Source organism: Crocodylus siamensis, chromosome 11 (genome assembly GCF_052110815.1).
Source record: "Crocodylus siamensis isolate JL-2025a chromosome 11, ASM5211081v1, whole genome shotgun sequence".
In the NCBI taxonomy this organism is placed as follows: Eukaryota; Metazoa; Chordata; order Crocodylia; family Crocodylidae; genus Crocodylus; species Crocodylus siamensis.
Window position 1 is genome coordinate 43,097,852 of NC_143405.1, and position 24,225 is coordinate 43,122,076.

The window sequence follows — 24,225 nt, forward strand, 5'->3', positions numbered from 1 at the left end:
GCTCAGTGTTACAACATAGCAAGGGTTTATTAAATGTTGTGGAATATTTAATAAGGATTTATTTAGATGTTGTGGATTTAAAAAAAAAAACTATTTAAAGGAATATAATAAAGTAACTTACAAGAAACTTCATTGAAATGACTTAAATTTTTCTGAGCAGTGGAAAGCAACTAGGATTAGCTAAATTGATCTAAGTTAATGGGAGTTTTACTTTTTATACTTGTTTACAGTTAACTATATGTGATCTTGTCTTACTGAGTATTGTAATGTCCAAATATTTACTGGAGAACAAACTTGGTTAACCCATCTAGCAGTGAAATTAAATGTGGACTATGTGCAAAATGTAGTTATCTATTGAGTTATTCTGTTCTGTGCAAAATATCCTTACTGTAAGAAATTGAGGCGGCAAAACTAAGTTAGTACCGGGAAAAACTTCAGATGTCAAACCACTTACTGCTCTGTTTATCTTTTTCCTACTTCTTTCAAACGTATTGCATGTCAGGAAGGAAAGAACACTTACATTTAATGATTTTGGTGCTCTCTTTTACAGAGCAATAGTCCTCAATCTATAGCTAAAGCTTCCACTTGGATTTTATTCTGTTCCAGGGCACAAGTTTCAAAAACATGCACTGAAGTTCCTGCTCTGTGTCCCTTTTTGGTACCTGACTCACAGGGTTCTTAGTTCCCTATTTAGGAAATCATGCAAGTGTTTGCTTAGCTTCAAGTAAATATTTACATCCTGTTGACTTTAATTGACTTAAAAGCTAAAATGCCTTGTTGCAGAGTGTGCAACTGGACCCACATGCTGCCTTCAAGGGTTTAAGCTGCAGCCCCTGCTCTGACCACCACTCTCCTTATCACCTCAGCAGCTCCAACTGGTCTTTGGGCTCCTTCTTGCTTCCTGGCCATACCCCAGGGAGTCGAGCAATGCAGTATAAGGCATGGGGCATGGAGTCTTGGCTGCACAGGCACATGGTGCAGGAGTCAGGGGGTGTCCACATAAGGGGACTCCATGCAGCAGTTGGTGGTGGTGGGAGATACCACTTGGAAGTTGGACTGCCCTGCTTTGCTGGATGTGTATGGTCTGAAGCAAACACAAGAGTTTTGTGGAACTAGGGATGCTGACCTTTAGGACAAGCTGTTCCGAGCTGTCTGACTGGCAGTTTGCCAACTGCATCCAGCCCACGGAAGTTTTAAATTGCAGCCTGCAGGTTCCTGCTGGGCTGCCGCTCTTCCTATTGCTCCTGTTGCTGAGGTGGCAGCTGAAATTTCTGGGACAGGGAAGCATGGCCAGAGTGGCCTGGTAAGCCTGCTATGCATGCCACACTTGCAGTCTTGCTCAGCAGCAGCAGCAGCTAGAGGCTCACCTGTGTGGTGGAAACAACAGGATGGTTCATGCTACTTGCATGCCTGCAGTGGGTTGGGGTGGGGGCTGTCCACATAGTAGTGGCAACAAACGGCTTGTCCAGTGGTGGTTGAAAGAAGAGGGGGTGCATAGCTTTGCACAGTAAGGCCCCGTGGCATGTAGCCTGGGTGGTGTGTGGTCCAGGGCCCACGACCAGTGTGACGTGTGGCCCCCAATTTCTCTGAGGTTGTACAGCCTTGTATTCATCTTAGAAGGCCTAGATTAAGTGATGGATAATGATATAGATGACTGTTGTTGAATATGTGCCCTTCAGAAGTGTCCAACTTGTACAGGTGAGTTAAAGACCGGGCTTTGAACACATAAATTAGACTTACACATGCATAGCTTCAGTTTTGAAATTCTCTTGTCTTCCTTATACATTTTGGTCAGAAAAATCCCTTTTACACAGAATTTCTTATTTGAAGAAAACTGGCTGTTGCCTTTCAAGTTTGTGATCAGTGTGAAGGAGAGCAGAATTAAGTATGTAATACATCATAGAAAACACTTTAAATTATTTCGCATATAGTAAAATCTGTGCTGATTACCATTTCCAATGGCTTTAATTCAAGAAACCAGTTTAAACACAGCCCCATGCTTGTTTACTTGTTACTCAATTTGTATTAAATTACCAGGCTTTGAGTATAAGCAGAGACTTATTCAAATTAAGCTATCATTTCTCAGAAAACTGATGTTAGTGACTGCCCCATCCAGGAAGTGATGCATTCCACTTCATTAAGGAGGTTTGCTTTACAGCAGTGAAATTTAAACATGTTAGAATCAAATACTGATTTTACTGAAAACTTGTCAAAATAAGAGATCAGATATCTTCAGAAGCTCTCAGCAAATCTGGAAAGTTGCAATCCAACTTTAGCTTACTGTACAGAGATATATTTTGATTTGTTTCTCAGTTAAGAAAATTCTAGACTATGAAAATTATGCAGACATTTAGCACACTGCTGACACTGAGTATTTTTAAATATTAACATCAGAATTACTTAGACTTCAATAGTTTTTTCTTTGGATCTTCTAGTACAATTCTGTCTGACAGTCATTCAAAGACTAGCAACATAAGTGAGTGAATTTTGAGCCTTTTTTAGACATTTTAAGTTTCATACTACATTAAGGGGACAGAAACTCATTAATTCTTTACTTTAAAAAAAAAAAAAAGAAAAGATAGAAATGGCAATCTTAATTATTTCTATTAACGTAATCAAAAGGTGACCAGGCAAGTGGTGTGATCCAACTTATGCGATTACAGCTTGAATCTAATAGGCTTATTTGTAAACAACAGGCTACAGCCAAGGAATAATTAAAAAAACCCCAAACCCTAGATTTTACTGATTGGAAGACATTTTTCACTTTGGCATTATAGAACTGTAACATACTCATGTGTCTATGGTGTAACTTTACCTTTGGAACAGGAAATAGGGAAACATGGTTCATTCATGTTTCCTAATTTGGGCTGTAATGCATTAAAATTCTGCATAGAAATATCAAACTGTGCTGGCTAAGTTTTGCTCTTGCATCCAATCCAATAGATTTTCTCTTATGGCCACTGGCCTTTTAGAACTGTAAAATCACATTGTATACATCAGCTTAGGTTAAATTTTGGATATTAGAACAGCTATGAATATGGTATTGATACAAATCATCACTGGAATATTCTTTTCTCTAATTCATTCACTTCTGGGGGGAAAAAGTCAGTATCAGTTGATTACAAAATCTAGTGTCATTATGTATCTTCTTAGGGTGAGATCTTCAAAGCTTTGGGGGTCCATTGAGAGTTCCCCATTTAATCCCTTTAAGTAGTTTGAAAATGTACCTCTGATATTTGGTACTAAGTAAAATATTCTGTTTTCTATGTTTATGATATAGTAAATATAAACTAATGGGATACATTGGCATGATTTTCCACTCTTAATTCCACTAGAAGTGTGAATTATTTCAGTGGAGAAGGCCTACGGTCATGGCAGCAACCATAGCTGAAAACTAACAGTGAAACTTAACAGAATGAACAGCATGTGGTGAGACCAGGACAAAATAAAAAGCCATCATGTAAGAGCCTTATAAACTACATGTTAAAACAACAGTTCACTGAATGCCTGGATGACGCTTTCAATGAAAATAAACGATCATTGGGCACCTCTGCAGTGTCAGAAGTGAAGAGGATTTTTCTGAGCCAGTGAAAAAGAAGAAAACCCCTTAAGAACTTTTCTCCCCTTCCTTATGGCTCCTCAGTTTCCCTGCGGGCTTGAGGAGGAGAAGTAGGTGTGTCAGTTGTGGAATTACATACATAAAGCAGTGCAGGAGAAGATGATTGCCCCCTGGGCACCCAAAAAGAGGGCTTAAAAGCCCTTCCCCCAGCCCCAGGCATTTCTCTGCAAATAGGAACAATAGATCCTTCTGACTTTCCTCACACTCTTAGAGCTATGAAAGGATAGGTTATATTGCAATAACTGAAATCAAATAATGGACGAGTAATACAAAAGAAAACAGTTCCATATTGATGAACTGTATGATATTTTATAGTCTAGATGGATAGTTCTTTAGGTTCAGCCTTCTATTGTCTTAATTAATTTGGGTTCTGTCTTACAGAATGTGCAATTCTATTACATTTGTAATTTATCTATTTCCTTTCTTTAGCAGAAGAAGCATTGTAAACTTGGACTTTATAAATGGGATTTTACAGACATATACTTGAGTTTTCCTTAGAACACTTTGTAGTCTAGTCAGAAAATATCACCTGTAGCAAATGGCATATCCGCAGTATGGTTTTCACTGGCATGTTAAAAGATGAGTTTATTCACTACAAGTTGATAAATGCAGACCATAATCAAAAGTTTTGCTTGCAAAGGGGAAAAAAAAAAAAAAATCTTCTGAGTGTAATAGAGCCTTCTCAAAAAGATATTGAAATGTGATGAACCACAGCCATTTTTGATTAAGTTTTTTTTTCAATTTGCCACTTAAAAGGAACTATGAATATCATTCAGTCATACTTCCCTATCAACTCCTTCCAAGTGGCTGTCAAGCCAAGATTACCTATTTTCTACAATATTAGAACCAAAAAAAAAAAATATTCCCCGAAGTGATGCACAATGATTATTATCTACAACTAGTAGATATGTAAAAATCCTTTCCTGAAAAGTGTGAAATTAAGAAATAAAATCTTGCCTGTTGCTATAGTATGTAATTTTAACTGCCATACTTTATAATCCTTCATGGACCATGCTTCTGCAAATTTGACATGCTGAGAATTTTGAAAATAGGTATGGCCAAATATCACCTTGACCACTGTACTTGTATGTTGAAACCTTTTCTTTAAACTCTGTCTATAAATTGTATGAGTCTTAGAGCACTCTGTTGGAAAAAAATGCTCGGCGTACTTTGGGTGATACTTGAAACCAGTTAATATAGTGTCTGACCTTTATGCATAATACAGTCTGTAGAAATGTAGGCAAAACAGAAATGCTTAAGTCTTTCAGATCGTTACTGGTTTTATAAGCATAAAGGGAATACATTGTAAACTATATACTTCAGTTTTCTTACTTCGAGTTGTGTTGACATAGGTATAGTAATTATATTTTGCTGTTCTCATATTTCATTTTGATATTTGTAATAAAGAGTATTCAATGTCACAACTCTTCAACCCATAGTGAATGCTACAGTGATATTTGCAATCTTCTCTGTTCCTCCAAAAAATGATCAAGGCCCAGGTATGTTAGTTCATAAAGAGATGCAGACAAACTGAAATCTCTGGTCATATCCCAATGTGCATCTACGTTTGGTTTCCCAGGGACAACTAGAAGTGGCGCACCTTGCCATTTGCGCTCTGGCATGCAGCAAGTTACTCTGGAGGGTGGGGGGGAGGGGGAGATGGTAGGGGAGGCTGGTACCAGCACTGGGCTGGCTCCAGCAGCCTTACCTGTGGTCCTGGGAGCCTCCTGGGGCTGCAGCAGCAGTAATCCTGCTGTGCAGAGCCTGGCCAGCAGTGGAGTATGGCTCTGGCTGGCCAGGCTCTGGCTTTGGGCAGCTCATACTGCTGCCGTGCATGCCACTCTGCTTTTTTCTTTCCACAGGTTTTTTTTGGTTTTTTTTTTTTTTTTTTTTTTAATATCTAGAAGTCAAAAAACCCCCCTCTGTGTTGCTCCCTTGCAGCGTGGAGAACAAGTGAACACACAGCATGTGGTGCTGCAGACGTGTCAAGAGACTGAACAAGAAGGACCCCTGGCCACATTATATTTATGCTATGATTAATTTGTTAATCATGCCATAAATGGCAAGGGTGCTACATGTACGCCCAAGTTAAGGCTTTGTAAAATGGCAAAGCAGCCTGTCACGGAGCAGGACCTGGGAGCCGCCGTGAAGCTCCCTAGCGCCCCCTGCCGTGTCAATTAAGGTGATCCAGCACCCTCGACTCACCCGCCACGTCTTTGATCTTATGAGTTCAGTTATGGGAGGCTACCTACTTGCGCCTTTGACACTGCGCCAATGTTTACCTCCGTTCCTAGTGGGGTGCTCTCACCCCCAGCCTTATGGGCAATGCGTGCCTCCTGCCTCCCCTTCAGCACACCCCAAGCCTTGCAGCTGTTCCCGGATGTTCTTGGGTCCTTGCCCTTTGGCGCCCCTCTGGCGCCCCCGGGCTTCTCACACCCGGTGCCCCTGTGCTTGCTGGCCCTCTCGGGCCCGCTAGCAGTACTCTTCCGATCGGGCTCAGGCTGCCTGAACCTTACCTGGCCCCCTTGACCCTTCGGGGTCCTCTCTAGCCCACACCCCACTGGGTGTCTGACAGTTACTTGCGCCCGCTCCTGGGGCCTATGCGCGCTTCTCGTGCTTTCTGCCCCCTCTGGAGCCTATGCCGCGCCTCTCGCACTCGTTGCCCCCTCTCTGGGGCCTATGCCGCGCCTCTCGCACTCGTTGCCCCCTCTCTGGGGCTGGGGCCTCAACCCCTATACAATCAAGCACCTCTACGGCGCTCGCTCGCCATGCCCACTGTGGCACTAGAGTCCCCAGCACTATGGAGCCCTCTGGGACTCTCTCCTGGTCCTACACCCGGTTGGGGCTCAGGTGGCCGCAGCCGTGCCTGGCCCCCAGGACCACCGTCTCGGTCCCTTGCCCTATTAGGGCTTCTCTCACGTCTCGTCCCACAGGGCGGGGGTCAACACCCCTCAACACGCGCCCTACGGGCACAAAGAGCTGTGCCCACCCGGCACCGCTAGCTGTGCCCTGCTGGGCACCAGGAACCCCCAGATTATTGAGGAGCTCCTGTGAGGCCTCCTCACACCCCTACAGCTTCACCCGGTCCTCCAGCATAACTATAACAAAACCATGAGCCAAGTGGCTGCAACACAAACAAGAAGCCTACCAGCTTATAACACAACACTCACACAGCTCCTTAGTCACAGTCTCTTATGGGGTTCACTTGCCTGCATCATTGCAGCCAGTCAGGGTGGTCAGACCACAACCATTGACTCAGGCTGCTCAGCTTCCCTGCAGAGCTCCTATTCCTGCAGCAGCCAGAAGGGAGCTGCTACTCTGGCTCCGGCCTGGGCTGTTTATTAAGGCCTGGCCCTGCCCCCTTCAGGTCACCTGACCTGCCTGGTTGCCCCAGCAACCGGCACCTGGGCAGCCTTAAGTGCAGCAGTTGCCCTTATTTCCTCCAAGACACGGGGCATCCAAGTGCCTTCGTGACACAGCCATAAAAATGTTCCACATTTTTCAGCTTCTCTCACCAGGAACCTCTAATTCCCTGTGCCTGGTAGTCCTGGAGCTGCCAGGCATGGGGTTTAAACTGCTCGGAGAGGAGTGCTCAAATGAGCCACAGCACTGTCCCAGGCCCAGGGCTGACAGTCAGCTCTTTCTTGGTCCTGGCCCCAGACTGGAAAGACCTGGGTCTCTAACTGGGGCTGGGGCTGACCAATGGTTGATTTTAGCCCTGGGCCATGGGGAACTGCAGACATGCAGCTTTCAACTTGTTTTTGTAGTTGAAGCCTGGGAACTTGATCCTTCACTGGAAGTAGACAGGATATAATTGGGATCTGATCCCTGATCACAGAATTGTGCCTTCTGCCATTAGCACCACTGTTTCTTCAATCTGACCAAATAGAATGGTGTTCTCTGGAGTATTGCTATTTCCAGTCACACTTGATATTTTCTCCAAACCTGCTTCCTGTAATTCTAGTTCATTGTTTAATTTAATGGTCTACTAGTCCACAGCTTCCCATGTTTCTGGCTTTACCAGCTACAGTCTCGCCTCAGATAAAGAAAATATGTGGGTACTAGCAGTAGCATTCCCATATTAAGGCACTTCCATCCTTTATTCTTTGAGAAAAGACCTGCTTACCTTGACAGATTCAGTAAAGATTGGAGGGAACTTCCTGTCATCCCACATACCTTTGTTTAAATTCTTATTGCCTATTGGACAAAGAAGCACAGAAATTGTCCACTTGTTGCATCAGATTTTGCTAAACTTCTGTGCATCAGATCCTGTTCACAATGTCTCTTGTGGCTGCTGCTTTGTTCTTGTAAAGAGCTTTAGCTTCATAGATTTCTCTTTCTTGTTTTTCAACCCCTGTCTGGAAGCACTGAAAATGGGCTCTGGGAAATGTTAGCATCATTACTCAGGATGTGTGCTTTATCTCTCCTATATCGTAGCCTGTCTATCTTTATCTCATCTGTATATTTCTAATGCATCTGTATTGCCATGGCAACTAGATGTCAGCTACAAGCTAAGTAGTTACACTTTTTTTTCTTCTTTAAAAGGCCCTACTCTCAACACTCTTTGATTTAGCAGCTGTTGCTTAGTTACTTAAGGCTAGACTCTGTGTTTGGGCACAGTACTGAGCAAGAGATAGTGTGAGGTTTGCAACACCTTAGGTATGATTAAAGACATAACAGCTAGAGTCTGCAACTTGGGTAGCAGTGGTGGTAGGGGCTGGGATGGCTATTGTAGCAGCCCTGGCAGCCATTCTCATGTCCTCTCCAAGGGGGCACTTGGCATTGGTGCCTCAGTCACCCACCCCTCAGTACATTATTGGGTAAGTCTAAGAGGCAGGTGTAACTTTAAGAGGCATTGAGACACAGTTGTAAGTGATGGTGACTCCCCTGTTGCCCCCAAGGGTCAGTAGTGGTTATTTTACCACTTGCTTATAAAAATCAGGAAGTTATTACCACCACTATTTCCCTTCCCTGTTCACTGAATAGAGTCTGGCCACTGCTTCATTTACCCTATGAAGGGAGTAAGTGAACACATTGCTCTGCTATTCCTTTGCACTAGGATCTGTGCTCTACCAGGTTGCTAAATGTGCAATGGGAACTGTTATTTTCTAAGTTTCCTATCCTGTCTCCTAGCCTTCTAGAATCATCATGCAGTTCTATAACTGCCTAAATTAATGTTTAGGTACATTCCTCAAAAAAAGAATTTATAAAGACAGACATGTGTGCTGTCTAAAGTGAATGAAGCACAGAGTTGTAAGAGATTACTAGATCAAGAATAGAGGTAAAATATAAGGCAGAGATGAGTCTGGGGAAAGTGGTCTTGTTGAATGGGCAGCTAACCCCAGGAAGTTATCTAGGTTTTAATCTCTGCCCCTTCCTATTCATATAGGATATCTACTCACCTGGGCTTCCTTGTCAGTGGGTACTTCTACAGGTGCACATTACTGTTCAATAACCAAAAATACTGCACCGTAGGGCTATGCAAAGCTTTGGGTGCTGATTTGATTCAGGGGAGATTTGGTGCAATTCAGTGGCCGAATCTCTGAATCTGAATTGAATCGGGACCAATTAAAAGGTCTGAATCTATTTGAAGTTCTCTGAATCAATTTAGAAAAGATTTGGAGATGTTTAGCAATTTTTGGTAGTTCCCATTAGCTACAGTAGGGAGCTGGACCCGGAGTCCATGCTGGTAAGTAGGGGGTAGGAGAGGGGGGGCTGGAGGGGAGTGAAGGGGACCATGGGGGGACCCCTGCCAGGTCCCATCCCCTGCCTGTTACCCCAGCCTCCCTGAGTGCCCCCCACCCACTGCCCACTCTCCCATGGCTGCCTTGTCCATCCCAGCTCTTGGCCTTTAAAAAAACAAACAAAAAAAACCCCTGGACTCACTGGCTGCTGCAGCAGCCTTGGGGCTTCTGGGGGCTTGTGGCAGAGACCCCCATGCAGTGTGGGGCAGTGCAGGGCAGCTCAGATCTCCCCCCACCTGGCAGCATCTGGGTGAGTCAGGACATGCAGTGAGTCAGGGTTTTTTTGGTTTTTTTTTTAATTGCAGGGAGCTGGGGCAGGCAGGGCAGCCTTGGGGCAGGGGTGCTGGGATAGTGGGAAGGTGTCAGGGGGCTTGTGGCAGCGCCCCCCCATGTAGCATGGGGCAGTGGGGGGCAGTGGGGATTGCCCCCCATTGGGTAGGAGCCAGTGAGTAGGGTTTTTGTTTTTTTTTTCTTCAAAGACCCAGGAGCTGGAGCTGGGCAAAGCAGCCATGGAGAGCGGGCAGGAGATGGGGCCTGTATTTTTTGGAGATTTGGCTGATTCATCAGTAGTTGAGTCTCTGAATTGGATTCAGCTGAATTGATTCGGGACAGTAATACGAATCACCAAATCGAATCACTCTCCCAAATAGGCCAAATCCAAATCGAATACTAGCTGCTTCACATGGGCCTACTACACAGTACGGGTGTGCAGCTACACATGCATGCCCAATACTGCGCAGTAAATATTGTGACTTATGCTGACTTGAGCGTAAATTTGATACCTGCATTATGAATGTATGAAATGTACACTCGATTAGTGTAGGTGCCGTACTGTGAATAACATTGCTTGTAGACTGACTTGGGGCTAACTTTAGTCCCGAGTCAGTCCACATACAGTGTTAATGCCCTTTTAATGTCTGCATATGTAGCTGCCAGCCTATTCCTGCTTACCGTGCAGTAACTTCTGTGCAGTAAATTTAAACCAGCGTAAATGTATGTGTAGACATGCCCAGTTGGTTTGAAACTTGCCTACTTTGCACTGAGGATGCAGACAAAAATCACTCTAATGCTGGTAGTCCTTCAATAATTTGTCTGCAAGTACTCCTTAAGAACAGAAAATTCTCTCAATTCACACAACTGACTGGGAAAAAATCCTGCCGGAATTCATATATCTTGACTTTAAGAAAGCCTTCAATCTTGTATCCCATGATCACCTCTTGGCAAAACTGGCCAACTGCAGCCTTAGCTTCACCACGATCCACTGGCTGGGGAATTGGCTCCATGGTCAGACCCAATTGGTGGTGGTTCATGGAAGTCAATTGTCATGGTGCCCTGTGACCAGTGGGGTCCCCCAAGGCTCTGTCCTTGGGCCAACGCTATTCAACATCTTCATCAATGATGTGGACGTTGGAGTCAGAAGCGGACTGGCCAAGTTTGTTGATGACTCCAAACTTTGGGGTAAAGCATCCACACTGGAGGACAGGAGAGTGATCCAGGCTGACCTTGACAGGCTCAGGAAATGGGCAGATGAGAACCTGATGGTGTTCAACACTGAAAAATTCAAGGATCTCCACCTTGGGAAGAAAAACTTGCAGCATCCTTATAGGCTCAGCAGTGCTACACTGGCTAGGACTATGGATGAAAAGGACTTGGGGGTCATGATTGACCACAAGATGAATATGAGCCTTCATTATGATTCTGCAGCTAGTAAAGCAGGCAAAACGCTGGCTTGCACTCATAGATCCTCCTTAAGTAAATCCCAGGTTGTCCTTCTCCCCCTGTACACAACCTTGGTGAGGCTGCAGCTGGAGTACTGCATCCAGTTTTGGGCTCCACAGTTCAAAAGAGTTGTGGAGAAGCTTGAGAGAGTCCAGAGAAAAGCCACGTGCATGATCAGAGGTCAGGAAAACAGACCTTATGATGAGAGGCTGAGAGCTATGGGACTCTTCAGCCTGGAAAAGCACAGGCTCAGGGGTGATTTAGTGGCCACCTATAAATTTGTCAGGGGTGCTCATCAGGATCTGGGGGAACATCTGTTCACCAGAGCTCCCTAAGGGGTGACAAGGTCAAACAGTCACAAACTCCTCCATGACCATTTCAGGCTGGACATAAGGAAGAACTTCTTTACTGTCTGAGCCCCCAAGGCCTGGAATAGATAGCCACCGTAGGTGGTTCAAGCACTTACCTTGAATGCCTTCAAGCGAAAGTTGGATGTTTATCTTGTTGGGATCCTATGACCCCAGCTGACTTCCTGCCCCTGGGGCAGGGGGCTGAACTCCATCATCTTCCGAGGTCCCTTCCAGCCCTAAAGTCTATGAAATCGATGAAATTCAGCACAAAAATCGATATGCCCCACAACAAATGCAAGTGTAGGAATGATAAATACAGACAAACAAGTTTGACTTTGCAGTAGGGTTGCTCACTCAAGTGCTCAGACCTAGGTGCCAATTACTGGTGTTAACTGTATGGTGAAAACATGTTTATAACATATGGTTTATGTTGATTTATCATGCTGGAAAGAGTTGGGGGACAGTACAGTTTTTAGACCAAATGTAAACATAAGGAGACAAGAAAAATTACTAATCTATCTACACATACATTTTAATTAAAGTTTAATTGTGGCTTCCTCTGAAATACAAACATAACTCATCCCATTTTGCCAAGTGGGAACAGATTTTTTGTGATATTGCAGATCAGTTTTCCGTTTGGAACAGAAATTAGCAATGCAAAGTCTATGTCATTTCATGGAAATGGGAATTGCATATGCTTTGTAACTAAAAAAACAACCAGTATTTACAAAATGTACCAAAGTCCTGTTGCCTTGAATAACAATAGTATCATACTAGATGAAGCAGGTTTATAGAAATCTTCAGAAATGGGATCGCTGCCCTACCCACAAATTAGCCTCTGTTTCAGGCAAACAAGTATATAAATGTATCTTTTTCCTCCTTTTTCTCCCTCACCTCCTGCATTTTACATCTGGGAAATGCATAGTCAGTGGTTTTCCTCAGACCCTGTTTCGAAGAGGAGATCTGGCTGCTAGTTTTTTTTTCCGTTATGCAGTGGCATTGAAATGTGAGGGAAACGCTGAAAGGTGTAATGGTACAGACCCATACAATATGTTTCGTGATGGCAGTTACTTTCATCTTTTAACTATTTCTGTCAAGGATGTCATCCCTTGTGATTATGCATCAGTGCCCTCTAATGTGCAATCCACTAGAACCTTTATCTATAACAATTTTAATAAAGAGTGTGGGGATATATATGGAAATAGACAGTAATTACTTTGCATTACTGTTGACCTCACATATTTAAATATTACCAGTAACTTAACATGGACTTAGTAAACAGGATTTGGTCAACTGTTGGATTTTTAAAAATCCATGGTGAGCCTAGGTTTGCATAGGAATCATCAAAAGTGAACTCAGGCTTACATAGCTATACAAGGTTTTCTTGCTGATGGATTTTGATTGTGAGTGTGTTCATGTATGAAAGACTTTCAAGGGTTTATTCTTTTCCTTCTTGCCTTCATGCCTCCTCCCCTCCCCCATATGTTAGAGAAGTAGTTTAAATTTCCACTTCACATTTAGTGATAACTGACATCCTGGGTTTCTGAAATTCCTCAGTATGGGATATGCCAAGATATTTGCTGAAATGGTTGTATGGCAAATGTAAAACTGTAGCTTTTTGTTTACTGTGGGGTAGAAAAGATCAACATTCACATAAAGATGCATAGGCACTTATCTTAAGATTACATTTTCTTCATTTTGTCTATCATATGAGAGTACAGTCATTATTTGTCATCCACCCTGCTACATAACACAGACCATCTTTGATTTTTCTGGGATCTGTATTGTGTGAAGAAAAAGGGAGCTTGCTCCTGTGGTCTAGTATTAATATACTTGTTGAGAATATAAAACATTTTAGAATAGTTTGTCTGAAAACCTACTAAGGCATTTTTACGCTGTCTGCACTTCGTTTATCTAGGTATCTTTCTTATGGTTTTTATTTGGCACATTTCAAAAGGAGCAAATAATGTTTTAGACTCCATAATTGAGGCTGTAATGCATTCATCCCAGGATGCACTTTTGTATCTGTTCAATGTTTCCATATGTTTATAGTGGTTTTAAGGATTGTTAAGTCACTGAACATTTTCACATCTGAGAGGCTTTTCCTAACCAATTTAACTCAAGCAAAACTTCCACTGAAGGCACTGGGAATTTTACCTATGTAAGATGTGCTAAACAAAGCCTTCTAAGAAGCATCACAAGCACCCAGCTAGAAACACCTTAGCTAGTGACTCTTTCAGGGACCAATAAATTATGAGAATGAGATAACGAATAGTCACAAAAATCGACAATTGGAGAACAGGCATCATTCTGTCTGACGTGGATCTAACACAGATTCATATACTCGGTGTTTAGGTACCTTCCTGTGTGCACGTTTTGGTAAATTTATGTATTTTACTGTAGTCCAAGATGATCTAAGTACACTTTAGCAAAAGGAAATGCCCCCTCCCCTTTCCTGAGATTCCATCATATCTCTTTGGTTGTGTACATTTGTGGTTTTCTAATAAGTAACAGAACAAAAATAATCAGGCATGTACTGTAAAACATTAATGTACAGATCTATATTTTGGGGCTTGTTTTTTTTGTTGGTTTCTTTTTTTAAATGCAGTTATTTCTACTAACTTGTAAAACAGTTCCAGGAAAATAAAATGCGTACAGGTTGTCCTTGAGCGGTTTCTGGGATCTTCATTCTTATTTCCAAGGCTGTACCTTGTCCTTGTCATATATCACTTTGACAGCAGCTGTGCTACAACTATGTCTCTTGGTATGTTGTGCCTTAAATATTTTATGGCATGGTTGGTTTCCTTTAGTAGCATTGACATTTGCTTTCTTTTGCTGTGATTTACAGTGTGTTCTGCTGGCTTCCTGAATAGTTTGTCAAGCAGTTTGCTTTTCATGCCACCTGCATAGTTTTAGATTTCTGAATCTCTGGCAAATAATAGATACAGTTCCATCCAGTTTGCTTGAAAGCTTCTTCAAATATTTCCTAAGTACAGGAATTAGCTCCTACTATCTTTTCCATTTCTGAGGCCTATTTTACTTTTGTGTTGAATTCGTTGTTGTCGGGGTCTCCTTTCAAGGTGGGTTTACTGAGCAGTACTGTGCTTTTTCCTTTCCTTTCCTTTCCTTTCCTTTCCTTGTCTGGAAAGTTGTGGTTGTAACCATGGTCTACTGCTTCCACTGTTCTTACCATCTCAGCCATACCTTGATACTCTAAAACTTTGTGGTGAGGTATTTCGTTAGAAGTGCACACCATGTCTTTCACCATTGCTTCCCCTCTATTAGCATCCCTATAAAATTGGTGTTATATTTCTCTAAAATTTAGAACCAGTCCTGTAGTCTGCAGTTGCATTAGTTTGTGATACTACATTTCACAAACTGAGAAAGCTAAACAGGTTTGCAGTCAGCTGGGAGACCTCAATGGTAAATACAGGTGTTGCAAGAAGTGTTCTAATGATTCATTAGGGATAAACACAGATGTTGTCTTTGGAGCAGAATCAGCTGTGCTGGGATGTGTCCCGGCACAGCTGATCTTCTTCACTGGCATTTTTAGATGTTGTCCAGGGCCAGGTTGGGCCCCTCCCAAAGCTCCAGGAGCCTGAACCTGCAGAATAACAGCAGAACCCCCCTTAGCCAGAACCCATGGAGGGAATGTTCCCACACTTGCAGACACATGCTCCAAGTTGGGGTGTGGCAGCCTGATATACATGCTGAGGGAATCCCTTGCAGTGAGATTCCTAGGGTGTGCAATAAGAAAATAGATGTCCTCTCCTATAAGGTGTCACAAACTGTAACTACGTTTGGTCTCAGCAACACTTTTGGGCACTTGAGACGCATCCCAAGTGCCCAAAAGTCTGCATGAGCTTGCTGCAAAACTCATGCTGGGAACAAAAAAAAAGTTCCAGGAGATCCAGGTATCAAAAATACCCCAGCGGGAGAAAAGCAGGGCAGGGCATGGTCCCAGACCATGCCTTGAGGCAACCGGAAGCTTGGGTCCTCCACAGAGATGGCCTCGTAGTGAGCCTGATGCAGGGCTAGTGAACAAGGGTGCCACTTGCCACTTCCCCAGCTCCCTGATCACTCTCCCACCCGATGCCAGGTCCCACATTGCTCCTGCAGCACTCTATGGCCAGCCCTTGCCCTGGTGCTGAAGCACTCTGCCTGCCTCTAGCTCACCCTGGCTGCAGATCTGGGAGGACCCAGGCAGGGTTATTTTGCCGCAAGTGACACAATTTGCCCCACACCAAAATGTATGTCCAGGCATGTGTGCTGAGGCAAAAAGTCCCAGCCCTAAATTTGTGCCGCTTCTGTTTGAGCTGCTGCCAGCACACATGCTTGTATGTGTGGTTGTGCTCTTGGAGTATGAAAAGGGACTAGGACATTTTTTTGCAGCTTGTGCTGCCATAAACATTTTTATGGTGGCACAAGAGTTATCTGTTCGTGCCTTAAGAGAGAAGATTTTTTGAGTATTGAATTGGTCCCAATATTAGTGGGGAGACCTCTATAGGTGAAAATACAGGGTCTCAAGTTTCCACAACCCTTAGAATTCTGAGCTAAAACACAGGAGTGTTGCCAAAGATGAAGTAGTTAATTTTCATGTAGCACTTTCAGAATATGAATCACTCATTTTAGGACTGAATGTCATGAGTGTTATATTAGCAGTCTGTGTTCAAGCCATGAGATTGATTTTGTTGTTCTTATAATAACCTCAGACTAAATATATTGTCTGTGTCAGCATGACTGAGCAGTTGGGCTGTCACCTTTGAGCCCAGAGTGTGTTGGATTTTAAGTCTCATATGGAACTTAGTCTTATATGCAGTGCTGAAATTGCTCTGCAGCACTAGATCATTGCCCTACACTGATGGTGTCCTTCAGGTGAGACACTGCAGAGGGGAGCCTTTTGTGCATCTCTGATAGCAGTCCATGCAGAAGCTAATGATCTTATCTCAACCCCAATTCACTATGGAATAAATTTAGTATCTTGGTTAATTCTCACTCTCAAGAATAAGAGAGATGGCCCAAGACATTGTGGGAACATGCACATGGACATTGCCTTTTGTATTTCTTTCATAGTTACTACATTGCACAGTCGCTATCAAATGTATTATAAATAATGCTGGAATAACTAGCATACAAACCACACAATTCAAAATATAAATATTAGTCTCTTGCCATAGGTGTAACATAACAAATTAAATGTGCATGTGAATTCCTTGTGAAACCTATGGAATAATGTGCATTTTATTCCAGTGCCAGTCATTGTCTTTATTCTTGCATTCTTTCAGCCTATACATCTTGCCTGCTTTTTAGGGTCAATATTATCTATGACAGCTACTTAATTGCTACATGCATTTGGACGGTTCCTTGGCAATTATATTTCAGATTCCCATCAGTGTACCTGTTTGCCTGGAGCTTTTGTTTATATTAAATATCAGTAAAAAGCTGCTAGTGTCTTTATAAATGACACTAGAACAAAATCATATATAGCCACAGGGCATCCTGTCTAGAAGCTGGGGTGGGGGAAAAGGGAATATTATAATATTATTTTAAAGCTTATTGCCAGGAAGATTTTTTGCAAAATGAGAACAGGAATTGTAATTCAGGAATTATAGTAGAAGCTATTTACATTTATTGTTCTTGGGTCTGCATCATAACATCATGCTAATGATTTTTCATTTACACTAAGCTTTTCATCCCTCAAATATTCACAAGGATCTCTTAAAATGTAACCATTCTTGGAAATGCAAGCAGTGTACAGTGGCAATAAAGAGAAGCTTATGAGAGAAAATGAAGTATATGGTTTCCAAATGAAGCAGCAAGGGCCATTTAAGCAAGATGTAATTACCACAACTGGAATTTGAACTTGGCAAGGACAACAGGACAAACCTATCTACTGCTAGAAGACATGCAGTGAGATTTTTAATGAGGGCTAGTGGTCAGGGTCTCAGATGTAGTTTGGAGGACACATGAAAGAGAAGTTTCTTCAAATACCAATACTTTATGACATGCAATTTGAGACTGAGATGTATTTGGTTTATCATACACTAAATAGTAAAGATTCTCAACGGTAAATATTAGGCAGTAGACCTTGCTTTATGACCACCACTGCATTGAGGGGCAGTAGCTACTAGTCCCTCTATATGCAGAAGTATGGGGAGGGCATATGCCCACAGTATAACTCTCAGAGCCACTGACAAACAAGGGGAAACATGCTATTGGTTTCATCTTTCACCTTTTCTTTCCCTACCCTTTAGCAATTTCTTGCAGTGTATGAGACAGAGTACATTATAGAGTACAGCGACTATAGTTGCGTCCAGTTCTTGGGAAGGGCCACAACACTAGGTAGTTTTCCATTACCTCACTGTTTCTAGTGCTTTGCTGCAAGGATCAAGCAAAGTCTGGCCTAATATGTCTTCATATGAAAAGTCATTGCATGAAATGTCACCTTCAGTTCACTCAGAGCATATTATTGTTACCTGTACAGCCAGCATAATCTGCATGCTCTGTAAAGGTAGTAAATCAACCCCAGGATTCATTTTGAAGGAACTTGTCTTGTCACAGAGCTTTTTAAATTGTTCTCCCTTATTTAAAATTCTCTGCTTAATGCTTCTTTCAGCAACAAACTCTTATTAGTTTCAGTGTCACTGGATTAATGCTTTAACTGATCAAGCTGTGGATACCCTGTAATTAACATTGTTAATTTAATGCAGAAAATATGCTAAACCAAGTTTGTTTGGGTAGCTCTCTCAGTTGTATTGCAATAGAGTTTTCTGATCAGTGGCATAGATACATAAACACGTTAAAATAATTTTTGTAGACGAACTAATAAGAAGTCATTTACAATTAGAGGTATGGATATTTAAATACATCTTAATTTATCAACCTTCGTTTGCTTGGGTTTTCATCAACTATAATATTATTTATTTTAAAATATGCTTTTTTCTTCAAAACCTAATATCAAGCACTCATATTCTACCGTTGTCCTTAAGTAGCCCGGGCTATGAAGTTTTGCAGCAAAATTAAACAAAACTTTAGGTATGTGATATAGATTGGTTGTGCAGGGCTGGAGAAAAGATGTCAGAGTTTTGGGTCTGAGGTACCTAGGATAGAAACAATTTGAGCTTGGAAGCATCTTGAGATTTTACCATGAACTTGGTATGAGTTGCAGATGTAAGTTGCCTCAGAACGCCTTTTTAAATATACAAATTGTAACATGGGCAACTAGTGCCTCTTGAATTGGGGCACTCTTGACACTAGTCAGCGACCGAGGGTTCCCTGCCAGTGGATCCCACTGACCGGGGGGGGGGCGGGGGACAGCCAATCGCACTCACCTGCGACCATTTCCACTTTTCTTGGTGGCCGTACTCTCCAGCCAGCGCTTGCAGGGGGGGCACTGACACCCCCTCCTGCCCCTCTGCCCACCGGCTAAACAGGAAACACGGCCTGACAGGGGGTGTACTAGCACTCTCAGGGGTGCACGTGCACCCCCTATGCATTGCCACTGAATTGTAAAAGCAGTGATATTCAACCATGGATGGCTTACAGGGTCATAATTCTGATGAGCACTCAAGCAGCTTAGGTGATCTGAGAAGTGAAGGGTGGACATCCTTCCTCTGGTGTAGAGACATTCCCATAGATACTTCCAGAGAAGGAACAAACTAAGGAAGCTAACATCAAATTTTGTGTTTAAAGTGTAAATTGAACTTCAGTCATCTTTGCTACAGCAATGAGTCATCAAAGCTATTGTTCTCTTTAGTAATCATGTCCTTCCAGCTGAACAAGTATGATGTAGCAGTTCCAGACTCACAATACTCTAGCTAGTGTTAGGGTGAGGTAAGAACATGATCATGCTTCTAATGCTGAAGTCATATTGTCTCAGCACTGCTAAGTGCTATACAATCAGACATTTGCAGATTGTGTTAGATGAGGAACATCCAAATGGATGCTGTGTCACTTGTCGGTTAGGCAAGAAAGATTCTTCAGTTCAGGAGATTTTTTTTTTTTAATGCAGCTTGTTGGCCCATCTGTTTCATATAGTAGAGTTTTTGGCAATAACCCACATTTCTGCTTGGTATATGTCTAGCTTGACAGGTTCTAAGTTTTTTTTAATGTACATTGCATTTTCTAGGAAAATGTGTAACTGTACTGGTCATGTTTTAAAAACAAAAAACAGCTTTGTTGCTCTTGCTTTCTCAGCAGTCCCTCTACGTAAATCTAAATATTTAGATGGAAGCGGTGCTCAAAGATGTGTTGCTGAGATTTCCCTTTTTCACGCTGGTGTGTTCACACTGAATTTAAGGATAGAAAACAGTTCACCTTTTCTCCACTCTATTAAAATTACATTCTAAGCACTCTCCTGAAATCAATATGAAGTACCATTATTTTACAAGTCAATGGAAGCATTATTTCAAACACTTGAAAAACTCAGTGTGTGTGGGTGGGTGAGAGAGAGTGTGGATGTGCATGGGTGCAAGCACGCATGCACACACTTAAAAATGTATTCTATAACTCTCATTTAAGTTAACTTTGTTTCTTTTTGATAAACCTTTGTCTTTATATGCAGAACATATAGGGAATATGGACCATCTCTCTTTAGTGTTTCATTTGGAAAACATATTTCATATCCAGCTCACATATTAATTTAACATAAATTAAACTAATATGGTTAGATACGTTTTTTATTTTGCCAGCTGTATAACAATTGACCTTCACAGTACACAAAAGCACTAGGACATATTATTAGACTTTCAAAAATTGCCAGATGGAAATACTGTGCTGTATTAAAACAAATAGGCTCTTCTTGTACATCAAGTTTTAATGTGCTTTTATGGTCTGCACTGCATATGGGAATCAAAAATAATATGAAGTCATTGTTAAGAAATTCAGGCCCATAGTTTTTCACATAATAATTAGTCCTCTTCCATGTTTGCTGTTCATTCATCTGAACAACGTATATAGCACTAGAGGAAATCAATGTACATACCCAAACTCAAACAGGAAATGAAAGGCACTTCCACTTTCTATTTTCCATGCTGACTATTATCTTAATTTTATGAAGTAAAACATACATTGGACTCCATGGTACTGAAAAAACAAACTTCTATGCAGAGGGTCTCTCTCTAAAGTTTTCTAAAAAAATGGAAGAGTGCCTGTGTGCAAGTCACAACATGGTGAAGCAGGGTCTGTCTGTTGACAGGCCTATTTCATATGTTTCTTTCTCACAAATAAACTTTTAACACACAGTTAGGATGGTCATACTAAATATCAAATATATTTACATGAACACATAAAGAATATTGCCATAAAAAATCCTGAGCCTTACAAGGTCAGGAAACTGAATTAAAGCAACCTGAGTTAAAGTTCTCTTCACACTAATAGTGAGTTCCATATTATAATGAATGACTTGATTTCTTATCCACAAAATATATCGTGCAGCTACTTAAAATGTGTCATTAACGTTTCTCTGCTCTGTATGTGCTTTTACCATGCGAAGAACATAATGTTGAAAATGTTTGTGTCCTTCACAGCTGCCAAGCAACATCATGAAAAAGTCATACATGTCATACAAAATCAGATAACTTCTTGAGATGTCATAGATTACTTATGTTGTGATATTGCTTTAATACATGACTGATGTCACATCATCACAATTCAACCTTATTGCGTCGTTATAATACATTAACAACAACATTATTTGCATCCTTTTACTTTGTACAGGCCATTGGGAAGCTAGTTTGAGTGAATGTTTTTGATCTTTAGCCCTTCTCTGTTAGGTACTGAAGGACATTTTCTTGCATGTTCCATGACTCATCTCCTGGATGCTGGGAGTGAGCAGTGAAAAAGTCTTTCCCAGAGGCTCCTATATAGCAAGTTATTTAATGTAGGAATCCAGAAAATCCTGTGAGCTTACATGCAGAAAATTTAAATCGGTGGGTTTCACAGAAGTAACTGAAAGAGTTACATGCAACTTACAAGCTACACCTTTAAGACCACTGATGAATCAGCCAGAGAGTATATCCTACATAAGATTCTATCAAGTGATCATAATTATAATTTTTTTTTCAGATCCAGCTATCGTAAATGGAGTCTATTGGTCAGAATCATTAAACAAGGTGTTCGTTGATAACTTTGACCGTGACCCTTCTCTCATATGGCAGTATTTTGGAAGTGCAAAGGGATTTTTTAGGCAGTATCCAGGTAAGATTATAAATTAAAATAAAATAGGTGACTGGTACTGGTACTTTTCTTTCCAAGAAGTATTTAATGGCTTAGACCTTGATTCTGACGAGCAGTTAGCAGGTGCCACTTCCAGTGATTTATGGAGTTTTCCTTGAAGGGAGTCCTCTAGTCAATGCTATAAATACCTTGTTCATTTACCACCCAATTCATATTTATAGTAGAACCCCCAACTTTTTATCTTTTTACTTTTGCCCAATGTAGTGGATTGAGGCTACAATTTACATATTGCCATTAAAGCAAAACAAAAGAAAAAAGGATTAGAAAGTTAAAACACTAACAAGAATGGTAAGAAGATATAAAAGAAATTGAGACAGTGCCCTCAATTTTTCTCTTTAAAAACTGCAAATCTTTTTGCAGGGCCACCATATTCTCACTGTGGAACATGTGTGTGCAGAAATTTAAAGTGAATTGTCTACCTGAGATAATGCTGGTTCCAGTAAACACCCGACAAGCACACATACAAACACACAAATGAAACAAAAGGAGAAGAAAAAAATCAGAATTGCAGGGTGTGCTCATTATTCTTGATGAGCAGGAAAAGCCTTTGGGAGGTTCTTCTTGCTACTTCTGTATAATATGAGATGATTTAATTTAGCTGGATTTGAATTTTTAATAAAAAGGAGTATTAATTTTGCCTGAGTTATGAAAACTTCAGGTGATAGATTACAACACTGCAGCTGTAGAAATAGAATTTAAAAAGCTTAAATAATGTAAAAATGTATAATTTGGGAGTCTGAGCTGTTTCATATTTGTGAATAAGTACAGGTAATTACTTCACAACTTTTATTTCTATGCTAAATAAGATATTCATCCTTCCTTCTAATAATTTCTTTAATCATACTACTTAAAGGACATACTCATAGCTCTGAGATTCCTCTCTCCATAGGGCAAGATAGATATGGTTCACCGTTAAACCTGTAGCACTCATGCAAAGTTCAAGATAGAGGATGACATGAATTTGAATTCTGTTTCTTTGGAGTAAATAATCAGAACAGATGATTGTCTTTGAAATGAATGAGAATATAACTAAAATTTTAAAGCACTTAAAAACTCTTGGAGACACTTGAGATGTCTGTGTGTCTGGCTGCCTCTGTTTTGGGGGGAAAATACTTTGAAATAAGAATATAAGAAAAAACAGTATTTGAAGAAAAAGGAAGATAATTCAGATCCTTCATATAGTGCCATCTTGTATAATCTGTTTTATGTTAGCAATTGTACTACTTCTTCATTTACCCTTTATTTTAATTTGCACTTACCTGGTATCTTTTGTCTGATGTCATCTGATGATCTCAGTGGATCATTTTAAACGTATATTACTTAGTACTGATTTTGCTTTAACAAAATATTTGGAGTGGTTCCACATATTATTCTTCATCCTTTTAATTGTGCTAGAGTCTACTGCTGCTGTGGTGTTCATGTCAGTGACTTCAGTAGTTCAGGATCAGAGCAATAATGGAACACCATTAGCTAAGTGGACTGTGGGTTGTTTTTTTTTTAAAGCCCAGTGACATTGCAATAGTGGAAACTGTAGCTTCTTTATTTTAAGAGTATATATTTTTATGCTAGAAATAGAATGCAAGTCCAGAAATGTCTTGATTTAAAAAACAGGGGGAATTGGTCTGTTGGTGTTCTTAACTTGAAATCAAGTATTGTATTTCCTCTGGCCTACAATTTGGAGACATTACCTCATTGTAGTCAAGCGATCAGTGGCAAACTATCCGGCACGGAACTTGAGAGTGATGCCATCGAGGATGACAATTTTGGGGAGGTTCAGCCATGGAGGAAAAGAGCACTGGGGAAAAGGAATTGGCCAGCATTATAACAAGTCTGCCAACTCCCCTGGCCAAGCAAAGTGAGGCTTAAGTAATGCTCTTTAGTGTGATCAGCAGAATAGCCTTGAAAGAAGCCTTTACCTTACAGTGGGCTGAAAACAACTGAGAGATGATTGCATATCCTGGAATCCTGTTTTGTTAAATCATTTTTCCAGAGATAGCACAATGTGACCAGTGAGTTTGTACATGATATATGAATTAAGTATGCCTGATAAGTTGATACAATTTTAGAAACTTTTAAACATTAATTTCCACTACTAGCAAAGACGCATTTAGTTTTTCAAACTATTGTAAGCTAATCCTTTTTTTTTTAAATAGGAATTAAATGGGAACCAGATGAGAATGGAGTTATTGCATTTGACTGTAGAAATCGAAAATGGTAGGTATTACGCAACCCCCTTTTTTTCAAAATAATATAAGATAAAAAGCACATTTTTTAAGATTGATCTATATTCTTCTTGGTTTAGGTACATCCAAGCAGCTACTTCTCCAAAAGATGTGGTCATTTTAGTTGATGTTAGCGGCAGCATGAAAGGACTTCGTCTGACAATTGCTAAACAAACTGTTTCATCTATTTTGGATACCCTTGGAGATGATGACTTTTTCAACATAATTGCTGTGAGGTTTTTCTATCTCTTTTTGTCTCCCTTTTTTTATTAGGTCCTTTGCCATTGTCTGTCATACTTTATATCCTGCTTTGTGCTTGAATGATGTAGAGGACA

At 41.1% G+C, this 24,225-nt stretch overlaps 1 protein-coding gene across 4 annotated transcripts in view; it reads left to right on the forward strand.

Moving 5' to 3' along the window:
• The window catches only part of CACNA2D3 (calcium voltage-gated channel auxiliary subunit alpha2delta 3), an 891,165-nt gene that overhangs the window by 383,651 nt on the left and 483,289 nt on the right, over nt 1–24,225 (forward strand). For all 4 annotated transcript variants that reach the window (XR_016438419.1, XM_090021142.1, XM_090021141.1 and 1 more), the window contains exons 6-8: nt 21,498–21,629; nt 23,822–23,882; nt 23,971–24,121. Coding sequence is in view for 3 of the 4 variants with exons in the window: in XM_090021142.1 (XP_089877268.1) it covers nt 21,498–21,629; nt 23,822–23,882; nt 23,971–24,121 (344 nt within the window). In the remaining variant the exon portion in view is untranslated. The remainder of the gene's footprint in view (nt 1–21,497; nt 21,630–23,821; nt 23,883–23,970; nt 24,122–24,225) is intronic.